The sequence below is a fragment of the Cyanistes caeruleus genome, chromosome 2, assembly GCF_971803275.1.
Source record: "Cyanistes caeruleus chromosome 2, bCyaCae1.hap1.1, whole genome shotgun sequence".
NCBI lineage: Eukaryota > Metazoa > Chordata > Aves > Passeriformes > Paridae > Cyanistes > Cyanistes caeruleus.
The window spans coordinates 24,624,081-24,636,172 of NC_141702.1; the positions used below are offsets into that span (position 1 = coordinate 24,624,081).

The window sequence follows — 12,092 nt, forward strand, 5'->3', positions numbered from 1 at the left end:
AACTCATGCATGGTATATGCACTGGATCTGCTTCTAGTGCAGAGGAAAACTTTTATTGACTCCTGTGGCTACATCGTTAAACTTTTCTCTCTCAGTTTATCATATACCTTAGCTTAACTGCAACTTTCAGAAGACGAAGCAATCAAAATATACACTGCCCTTGAGACGCTATATTTCTTCTGAGGAGGATCTCTGTTCTGTTTGGTTTGGAAATTCAAACTACATATGTTGTCTCCATTTTAGATTGCTCCTTTTCAAAAGAAAGTTTTCATTTACAGAACTTCTATTATCCTTTATTTTTTTTTTTAAAAAAAAAGAAGAAGAAAGAAAAAAAATAAAAAAAAAATTGTGTACATGTGGGATATTTGCCTTCAGTCTAAAAGGCATTGCCCCTTCTTAAACAAGAGGTATTTCAAAGCATTCTGCCTCTGAAAAGCACCAAGCTTTCTGCCACATCAGTAACTCCACTGTGTGTGCCATGGTCTTGTTAGTAGTCTTTATTTTTGTTTGTAGTGTCAATTTCAGAATACCTTAAAAAAAATAAAATTAATCTATCCTGAATTCCCCCTTGTAGCAAAAAGCATTCATGGGCTTCATTTTTGTAAGTGATTTTAATCTATCATTTCTTGTAAGCATTTAGAAAACTCTTGGCTTCAATGACAACTGAAAATCCAGGTCTCCAAGGCATGTAGTTGTTCCATACTGTGGCACTGAAGCAATACTTTCTAAAGTCAACTGAATGACTGACCTGCTTAACTACACTTGGAGCTTCAGCCAGATGAAACTCATAAAACAAAAACAGCAAGGTTTGTCTTTCTGCTTCTCTTGAGCATCTTTGAACAATGTTGTCAAGCATTCTGAAAAATGGGTTTGGTTTCGTCCTTCCATCATATGTTTAATTCTGAGGATTTCAAAAATTTTCTTCAGATTTCAGAAGAACGTGCAAGCAACCAGCAATCTGCTAATGCCTGCTCCACTGAACTTAGCCACTGCAACTGACCCTGCACCTAGAAAAAAGCCCAAAATAGATGTCTTTACTCTGTGCAGTGATAGTCCAGATCCTTTGTATTCTTCACATTCTGGCATGCACTTCTCAATAGTGCTCAGACGATTAATTATCTCTTCTGCATACTGGCAGGTATATTTGGAGACTAAGGCTTATTTAAAGCATTATGTTTCAAATTTGCTGAACTCCTTAGTCCTTATTCATAGGATTCTGAGTCTTTGGCAAGACATATTTGTTTGACTTGGCATTTAAACTTCTTTTTGGCTTTTATGCTATTTGATAGTAAAGTGCCCTTAGCTGTTTGCATAAAAGCTTGCATGGAAGTTTGGGTTTGACTGACTGAACTGAATGAATACTATTTGCCTTTTCACATTCTCTCCCCTCATCATAAAGGAATCGCTGCTGCAAAAATAACTGTGAAGTACAGCTTACGAAAAGGTCCTGTCTCAACAATCCTGACAATTTTGTGCTTTTTGTTTTTTCACCCACAGAACAGGAATAGCACTCAGGATGATAACTGCAGAGCTATTTGCTGTGTCACTGTGTCTGCTTCAGTGCTGTCACATGCAGTCACATTATACAGTTCTTCTCATGAACTGATCGAGTTCCATCTTAAAAGTTCATTTCCCCCCCAGCTGCTCCAAATGGAAATGCAAGAGCCCTTCAAGCTTTCAATAACGATCTGTCTTGCAGTCTTGACCTGGAGACATACCCTTGTTTTTCTTAACATTCAGAAAGCTGACTTTTTCTGAGACTGCCAGTGTGTATGCCAATGACAGTAGGATCTATGCCTTGGCTTTATCTCCTCAGAGATATATATTTTAAGTAAAATATTGATCAGGCACTTCTTTTGCAAGAGCTTTCAGTCATTATGCATCCTAGCCAGATTTACACTGGCAACACAGCACAATGAGTAATTCCAAAATCCATTATTTTGTCCTGAGTCATCAGCCTGCACCAAACCACTCATTTTGTTATGAAAAACAAGAACTTATTTACTTTCAAAAGTGTTCAAGAAGTCACAAAACATGTTTTACAGATTAACCACTACTGCTAGGTCACAGTAGTTATTTTGGTAATAATTTTACATATTTGTACTTAGAAATGTACTTAGAAATAAAAGATGTAGTGATTCTGGGAATTCATTTCAACACAGTTTGCTGAAAAATAAATTAAAATTCCAATGCCACACCTATGGTTTCCTTCATTTGGGGAGTGAAATTTGAAATGAGATTTGGGAAAGGCCTTTTAAAGAAAGATCCTGAGCATCCGGGGTCCAATAACATTTAATATTTGAGAAAAAGAAAAGCCCATAGGCTCTGACTATGAAAACTCACACAGTAGTTTTCAAAATTAGAGAGAAACTTTTGTGGTTTCTCATGCTGAACAGTACTCTTGAGAGCAATGGGATTTGAAACAAAAAAATTGAGGTAGAGCTTAAAATTATTTGTTAAAAGGGAGAGAGAAAAGTTAATAACAGCGATGTGATGGTCCTTATATAACACATTCTCAACACTCCAACTCTAAAGTATTTTTTATTGTCTCTATTGTATTATCTACATAAACTGTTGTGCAAACTTTTCCTTTGGTGGACACATTTATCTATAACAAAATAAAATATGCTTTTGAGACAAGCTTTATGTGTTTTATTAACTCTTCTTCTCCCTGGAGGTTTTAAGGAATTCTGACAAATGGGTGGTCTTCGATGTTCTGCTCTGCCTTTCCTAGGTTTCACAGCTTTAGTCAAGACAAGATTAATCTATTCTTTGTCAAATCTTACATTTAGTTGTTTTTACTCTGTTCATTTGAAGGAATTTTGGGTATCTTTTTCTGCTAATTTGGGTATTCATAAAGCTCTTGAAGAAAGCACTTGGGAACATAAGGAACCCTGATATGCTGTATAATATGGCAGTACTATATACGCTTACGCAAAAAATCAGATGTAATTATACACAAAAATGCTCTGTAAGTATGTGATTTATCCTTTCAAGTTAATGCACTTAAACTGTGAGTGGCTTGTGGGAGTCCTGGGGCTTTTCTGCACCATTAAAAATGTGTTCAGGAAGACAATAAAACAAGGAGAGATTAGATTAATTGGTCATCCACCAAAGAATAAAATGGATAAAAGCCTTCTGAATGGAATGGAACACAAATGTCATTATCTCTAAAGCAGTGGTGTTGAGAAGCAGATGTATCCTTCATCTGTCTGGGGAGCAGGGTGTGGGGTGATTTGCACAGCTGTACAGCCAGGACCAGTGTGTACCAGTGGTGCTAGGAGAAGGGTTGGGAGCCCATTTCACACCCCTCCTTGGCTCTTCTGCTTAAATTGAGCGTGCCCTTACTAACAAAGGGCGTGTCCACTTGCTACAAGCCAGCACAATGCAGATTGTGTTTGTGACCCAGATGGAAACGGTGGTTTCACCTATCTGAGCAAATTAAACAGTGCTGGAACTGGATCATCCGCTCTGCTCAGGGTGGGAGTGTGCTCCTGGTGCATTTACACCCTGCGCCAACTCCACCAAGGAGTCAACAGAACCTCAAGGCAGCACTGCAGCACTGCACCTTTCTCATGGGGGCAGCTGTCATGGGACCACCCTGTTTTGGAGACTGAGAGACTCATCCTTCCAGCTTGTTGCACACCACAGTATTCCTGAACATGTTTAATTTAAAATTAGTGCAAGTTTGGCCAAAGTCATCTCTGAACCAGAAATGAATGTAGCTGTACTTAGGCAGTGTCTGAGCCCAAGCTAATAAAACCTGCTGAGGGGCAGGATGTATTAGCTCGGGTTCAGTGCTGTGCTAACATGGCTATATGGCTTCCAGATGGCTCAGAATTTAGTCAGAGCTATTGCCTGCCAAAGTCTATATATATATGTCAATATAAATACATATTTCCTAAGTTCCCCCACTATAAGGATAGTAATGAAGGTGAAATTGCCCCTCATACTTTGACTTGTAAATGCCAGATCCATCAAGAGGTTTAAAGGTAACACCCCAGCAGCATCCTCCAGAGTACTTGATAGCTACCATGGTCGTGTAAGTAAGGTGCCAAGGTTGTCTGGGGTCAGCTGTGGGACAAACTGATGACATTTAGTGTGATAATGGTGAGGCCAAAACAACATCAAATATACATCAAGTACAAGTACAAGTACATGAAGAGGCCAGAGTGCTGCCACAGGTTGCCATGGCTTGAAAGCAAACCAGCCAATCCATGCCACACCAAGAAAGCTGCCTTTCTGAAGGCTTAGTTGGAGAAAGGCACCTTGGAAGATCTAGGCTAAAAGGAAGAGAGACTAAAAAAGACTGTGTTTTTCTGTTTCTTGCCCAGCATCTCTGGAGAACTTCACCAATCCTTCATGCAGGATGTAGAGTCAAGAAACAAATTCTCTTCTAGGGGACACACACCAGAGAGTACCCAAATTCATGCTGAAGGGAGAACGGGCCTTCCACAGGTTTCACCTGGATTGAGGAATCTATTTTTTTCAAGTTTGATTTTGCTCTGAGGGAAAAAAAAATACTTGAAGTAAGATCCAGTGTCAGGGAGCTGGGGGTTCCTGCTGCCTGCCCACCTCAAAAAGAAAGCAAGCCCAAATAAACCTTCTATGGCACTATGTGGTAACAGAAATCTTAATCTCCTTTGTTTTTTCAAAGTTGACACCAGTTTCCTCCCCTCTGGTGTGCTGGTAGATTTAAAATAAGTGAGAACTGCTGTAACCTAATAAAAGGCACAGAACTACATGACTGTGTACAACGATGTTGTATTGGGAGCTGTGTATTTAGAATCCATTTTATTCTGCAGATCACCACCAATCACACTGCACATTATCTCCCTCTCCCATTGTCTGTAAACCACTCTAGGTTCTCCTGAGCAATGACAGAAAAAGGATTACTCTTGTAGCTGTTCATACCCCTTCAGCAATAGTGATATTCAGACCACTGCTAATGTCTACTTATAAAAACGCTAAATGTTAAGACAAAGATGCTGATTCACTAGAACAAATTTTAAGTCTTAGGAGACATGGTGTATATATATGGGGAAAGGCTGCATGGAGCTTTTCAATTTGTTTGTGCATCTCTATTGATTTTATGCTGCAATTCATCTAACACCCATGCATCCATCATCATGAAAATGATCACCTCTCATTTGAATCACAACAGAGAGTTTTGGTGTCAAAAGCAGGGAATCAGCCAAAAGGGGATGCTGCAGAATGCTGAGGATACACTAAAAAAGAGAATCAAAAAAACCTGATCCTTAATTTACCACAGCCTCAGGGAAATAGTGCATTATATGTTGACAGCTTCCATATGTGTCATGCAAACCTTTATTCTTACTGTTCAAAATAAAATGTCCCATTATGAGAAAAAGACTACATTTCATGCTAAAATGAGATGTATGATACCAAATACTGTCCTAAAGAAAAAATAAAACACATTCCAATGTCATGTGGCTTTTTGTACTTTTTTTCAGGATTTTCAAAGGGGGAAAAATATGAATTGCAACAACCAGACATTTTTCCAAAGATTTTTTTTTTTCACACTGTTATATTAAATAGGGTTTTTTTTATTATTCCTTATGTAGACAACATTATTATTATTATTATTATTATTATTATTATTGTTGTTGTTGTTGTTGTTGTTGTTGTTGTTATTGTTATTATTGTTATTATTTTTATTATTACTACTATTACTACTATTACTACTATTACTATTACTATTACTATTACTGTTATTATTTGTACACGATCTTCAGGATTGCAAAGAAATATATCTACACAAGTAATTGCCTAAAATATCTCTGATAGGTAACTGTAAGAAAGACTACTTTTAATGATAGTGATAACAATATAGTAGCACCGTGGAATCTCAGCAACTATTGGTGCCCCATATTGGCTGTATGAATAAATCTAAAAATTGGTATGTATTTACAGACTTGATTATCCAGGACCCCAGTGTAGCACCGGAATAACTCGATCAGGGATCCTTTTACTTAACAGAATCCCATTTAGTTTAATGATCTGTTACAATAGAAAGGTTAATGGATCAGGTCTTATCATAAATATCTCCCCAGTTACGGGCACAGAACTACTATACCTCCTGTAAACTCGGCTGACAGCTGGAGGCATGAAGAAATGTGCTTCAGACCTGCATGGCCTGAAGTTCACTCGAGCCAAGGGAAGGTTTTTTTGTTGATTTGAAGCAGTCCCTGAGCTCTCACAGAGAACTGGTTGGAGGAAAGGTGGGTGCGGTTCTCTGGGTTACAAACCGAGTCCACTACATACTGAGTCGTATAAAAATTCATGTTCCATCTGTACACAAACGTGTCATTCAACTGCTGGTGTTTCTAATAGTTTCCAGAAGTAACAGCAACCCAATAAAAATAATCAAAGCCTTAAGAGCAAAATTGTAAGAGCATGAAAGGATGATTTTGCTTGTGCTAAGCTGAAGTGATACAGCACAGGTCTATCCAACAGTTTTGAAAACTTTAGCCCCTAGAAGTGAACTGCTTGTATGAATAAACTGAAAAAGGGAATAGAAAGTGAGGGAAGAAGTAAATTCCTTCATAAGTCAAATAGGTAAAATGCAAAAGGTAAAGTTGTTTGTGGTTTTGGAATTTAAAATAGAGAATTATCTATCACCTTTCTGATCTTGGGAGTAGGACAGTGGAAATATTTACGTGAGCTATTCTTTTACAATTTCTTCAGTGTATTAACCAAAAGGTTTCCTTTTACCCGTACAAATTCCTTTAGTTTACCAAATGGATGTAATTTTGAGGCTAGAACCAACAAATTGCTGGTTGCAGTGTTTCTTAATGAATGCCTTTCATGGATATTTAATTTTCAACAATTTCTGTGTTCAAATCCCCTGAAAAAAAAAAGAAATTTAAAAAAAAAAAAAAGGTCAAGGATGGAGTTTATTCTGGAGCAGGAAATCTGGCCAGAAGCCAGCCCACCTAATTTGGATTCCTGACGGAGGTGTCACCTCCCCAGCATTGTAAGAGCTTTAAAATGGCCTCACTAAACCAGGCGCCTAAGAGATCTACTCCCTGTGCAGCCCAGGCTCAGGAGTGGTGCCTTTGAAGGCTGGGTGAAGGCAGCAACAATGCAGTCTACTTTGCATTGGTGCCCCCCTTGTCCACTGACTGTACTCTGACTGTACAGGTAACATTAGATGAAATGGCCATGAGCTTCGGTGCAAGCCTGCCAGACTCTTTTTAAGCATCCTGCCTAAAGGACAGATTTTTGCTTAACTCTCCAGCAGCCAGGGCACTTGCTGAAAAAGTATGAGACGCTTTGTTCACAGCCCAGCTGAGCCTGAGGGAGAATTTAGATCAAAACCAAGGAGAAAATGTAGCCAGAACAAAGAAGGAAAAAATATTAATCCTTACACCAGGGTTTCTTCTGCTACTCATTAACATTATGTCAGCTAAGGTTTAGATTAACTGGCATCATAGATCCCTTGACCTCTGACATAAAAAGCTTTTTGACAAAAAGAGTTAAATCTGAGTTTGCTTGTAAAGTGGTATGGATTAAGTGAACCATCACAGAAAAAACAGTATATAAGTCTCTTTTTATTAGTTTCTAAAGAAGTCTAAGTAAAGAACATTTATTCTAAAAATATTGTTTTGCATTGAGAGGCATTTTCAAATTTTATGAAGAGCATAACTATGAATAATGCAGTAGCCCAGTAAATTTGTACTATAACCCTCACAGCTCAAAAGTTCAGTTTTGATAGTGTTTTTTTCTAACTTTTAGCTAACCAAAATTTTCAAGATTTCAAATTTTAAACCTATTTAAAGATAAAAAACATAACTTTTTTTCAAATGAAAGAAAACCAGTTCCCACATTACCCTATTGTTACCCTTTCTTCAACATCAGTATCAACAGCTGCTATACTTTCTGAATGGCTCTGAGGTTTATTTTATAACTTTCTCCATGCTTCAGCCCAAGAAGTTCTGCATATCTGCCTGAGTTTCCTAAATGTAATCATCAGTAGTAGGACATTAAAATGGAACTCAATTTTGTATGTAGGAGCTCTTATCCTGAATTCAATTTCACTTGATTATGTTAGTTTTATAACTGAGATATTCTAAAAAATTGAAATACAGAAATATATTGAAATGTATTGAAATATATTGAAATATGTTGAAATATGTTGAAATATAATGAAAATAGTAGAAAATTTGCAGACCACAACAACAGCATGATAAGGTTTGTGTTATTTGTTTATAAACTCTCAGTGAATTGTATCCCAGACAAGTTAGAAAACACCCATCCAGAAAAAAGTCCCAGCAAGGTTTGACAAGAGCACACATGGCATTATGATCTATAGTTTCAATCTTACCGTCCCCAGTTTCAGCGCAGAGTTGCAAGCCCAGGTTGTTCTGTGGATTAATCACCCAGTGGTTGCTGGTCACAGTAATGTCAAAGACAAACCAGCCCACATCAGAAGCTTGAGCCTTTCTTGTGTCTAACAGGAACAAGTCTGCATCCCTAAGTTAAAGAAAAGAGAGAGTCAAGGCATTCAAATATTTTTACCTTTGTCCCTAATTTTCTTGCAGACATTAACTTCTTGGAGTCCAAGTTAATAATGCTTTGACATATCCTCATTATGACACAGTACAGCATGTGCTGTAGCTAACAAGTAGTTGTTAAGTATAATGCAGGTATTTCCCTAAGAGGCCTTTCTGAAATGAGTTTCAGCATGTAAAATCCATAGCTCTGGAAAATCTGAAAAATACAGCTTCCTGATATAACTACACAAAATACATAACTGAGGCTGTGTATAAAAAAATTCATCTTTCAACATCAGGATATATCAGGAAGATTCACTTTTATAAACTTTTCAGCATAAAAGATAAAAAAAAAGTCAAAATCGCTTTCCAATTTCAACTAAAACTCAGAGGCATAGCATTGCTGAAAAGATCTGTTGTTAATAACGTGACGGCAGCTGTATCCTATGACAAAACATGAATAGATGGCAGTTCAGACCGTTTCCTATTACTACAGATGTTTAGAAAATAAGTCTCTATATCAAAGCAGAAATTACATATCCATTCAATAATATAATTATTACATTTTAACCCTCAGTTTCCTGGTATATTTTCAAATCGGTTCCCATGAAATCTTCCAGTAATTCACAAGGGCTGCTCAGGGGAGTTAGTATAATTGTGTTACCAAATTTTTAGCATGGGTCATTTATTTGTTCTGTTTTCACATATCTTGTGACACAATTGGTTCCAGATCATCATCTGTATTACAAATAATTTACTACAATGACCAGACTAAACCCAAGATATTTAACTCTCATCAGTTTCATTTTACACGCTTCTACAAAGCAGCATGCATTATTAAAACCTTTTTCCACCATTTAATCTTTTAAACCTAAATCTATAGTTATAGAAACCTATTTCTTTTATGCCATAAACAGTAGCCAAAACAATAAGATACAAGAAAAAAATGGTTTATTCTAATTTTTTACTGTAAAAGTCAGCTAAAGGGAGACTTGGCTCACATAGATCTCAGAATTGTACTGTTGCCTTACAGACAGAATGAATATATGCTTAAAGGGGAAATACAGACCATAGTAACAGGCTCTTTATAAAAGTGGATTTAAAATAGCTAGTGTCTTGTCACTGAATTCTTACAGTGTTTAATCACAACGACACCTTAGAAAGTTCCTGTCTTATCTAAACATGGTAAATGCACCTAGAAAGCCTGATACTGAAAAAAGCATCAAATGCACTTTTTGAAACTCTGATTGCTAAATACTGAGGAAAATAAGACCAAGGGAACTATGACAAGCATATGTTTACTTACATGTGAGATATATCTGAAAAATCAGGCTAAAGAGCTCAGAAATTATAAAGGAAGGTAATTAAAAAAAAAAAATAAAGGAATTGAAAGGGCTTTTTTTAAAGTCACTTTTTTTTGTTCTGTTAAAGGATAATCTTTTGCTGGGGTCTTATCACTTCCATTCTAGTAGAACTGTGCTGGTGACCACACAAGGAGAAAACCTACATTCTCCCTCTGGAGTTAACATGAAGAAAATCTTACAATTCAAAAGAACCTGACCTGCTATGCTAGCACTGAACAAATTAACAATGTCCCACAAGCTCATAAATAGTACTCTCTGGAGTCTTAAATGCCAACTTTTTTCTTCTAATAAGCATTTTTATCAGAACTTTAAACATTAAAAGTTTAATTCTGACTGTAATTTTCTTTGAGATGTTTTTTTAGAAGTACTTTTGCATCACTCAGTAGGTTTAATATAAAACTGTAGAAGTGTTTGGAATATAAAATGCTACAATACCATAGTGAAATAATTCCACACTTGTCTTTTCACCTTCTAGAATACATAATTGTTTTCTCATGTAGAGTCTTTCCATTCCAAATCCAGGACAGATACCCAATGTTCTAAAAGTCACAGTGTTTCCCATGACAAATCAGAATCAGGCACTACTTATAGTATAGTCCAGAAATTCCTATGAAGGACAAATTTTTCCTCAATGTGACTTTTTTTGCTTTGTCCTGCAGCAAAAACTCAAACTAAAGTACTTTGGTATTGATACATCAATTACTTTTCTGTCACCCTGCAAGTATAGTGATCTAGCTAAGGTAATAAACTTTAAAGAGACTTTAAAGATTGCTTTTACTCATTAGCTCAGCAAATGAAACAAAAATGGGTTGGGGATACCTAGAGAAAACCAGAACAGATTCCTGAGAACACATAGAAGAATAGAGAAATGTATCTGGACCAATGCTAATGATTTAGCCCACTTAACAGCATGTTACTACAGAAATTCGAAGTACTTGCCAGGGAAAAAAACAACTTCTTTCACAACTGATACAGATACAGGGTAAAAACCTGATCCCTGAGAAGGCAGCAGGAGCTGTGGGATCAGGGTTCCCCCATTAGCTTATGTCATTCATTCATTCCAACTTCTCATCACATTTTGTGACATTTTTAATTTTAAAATTCTTCTTTATTCTGTGCAATCACACTTAAAATGAAAAACAGCCTAAAATTTGGGCTGAATTTTAAAATGTATTTCTATTTTAAAAATAGCCCACAATACATAATAAAAACCTAAGGCATTATGTCATAATAGGCTGAAATGTGACAGTGAATACATTCGGGCAGAATACAGCTGATTGGCTTTACCTTTACAGAGGCTGTTTAAGTTTAGTGATTACAGTCTGGTGCCCAGTGACCAGTTTTCTACAGGAGAAATGCTACCACAGACAAGAATTTCAGCAAAGAGTCTGCAGGCAGAATGTCTAAGCTCCACATCTCCTGGGGCACTTAAGGAAGAAAAGCTGGAACAAACCATCTGCATGTTCCTTGAAACTCAGAACAGTTCGCAGTCAGATCAAATAATCATTATGGTGTAATAGGCCATAACAATAATATTGTTTAGCCTCCTTCTGGAAACCTGCTTTTGTATCTTACTGCCACTTGAGCATTCCCTAATGGGAGAAAAGCCCCCAGGGTTTACTTAAATTAGTGGCTAGCTGCCACCAAATCATGAACAACGATTTGGCATGTTGGGCAATATTTGCCTTTGTCTTGAGAACAGATCCAGGTAGGAGTCTGTGGTGGGGCTCCATAGGAAGTCAGCCTGCTATGGGCCACGCTGTACATGCTTCCTTAGACTGAATAGAAAACTACAATCCCAAGGGCTGGAACTTCAGCAAACTCCAAGGGAATTAAACACACACACTTCAGTAGCCATGCTGCCATAGAGACAGAAAATGCCTGAGACTACAGCACAACCCTTAGTATGCAACTTGGAAACCCTGAACCTGGGCACTCCTTCCCTTAAAGCATAGCAGGACTGTGTTTGGCATTGCAGTGCCCTGTCAGACACCTCTGTTTCCTGCTCAAAGCAAAGAAGGGTGGAGGAGCAGTTGTGCTGTGGAATGTCACTACTGAAGGCTGTGGGACATTACAGAATCATAGAATCAGAGAAAGGTTTGGGGTGGAAGGGACCTTAAAGACCATCAAGTCCCGACCGCCTGCCATGGGCAGGGACACCTTACACTAGGGCATGTGGCTCAAAGCCGCATCCAGCCTGGCCTTGAGAGCT

General features: G+C 37.5%; 1 protein-coding gene across 2 annotated transcripts in view; it reads right to left on the reverse strand.

The window, feature by feature from the left end:
• Positions 1 to 12,092, reverse strand: part of BMP5 (bone morphogenetic protein 5) — a 66,568-nt gene that overhangs the window by 14,331 nt on the left and 40,145 nt on the right. For both annotated transcript variants that reach the window (XM_086876149.1, XM_023922472.2), the window contains one exon: positions 8,348 to 8,496. In XM_086876149.1, the coding sequence (XP_086732275.1) occupies positions 8,348 to 8,496 (149 nt within the window). The remainder of the gene's footprint in view (positions 1 to 8,347; positions 8,497 to 12,092) is intronic.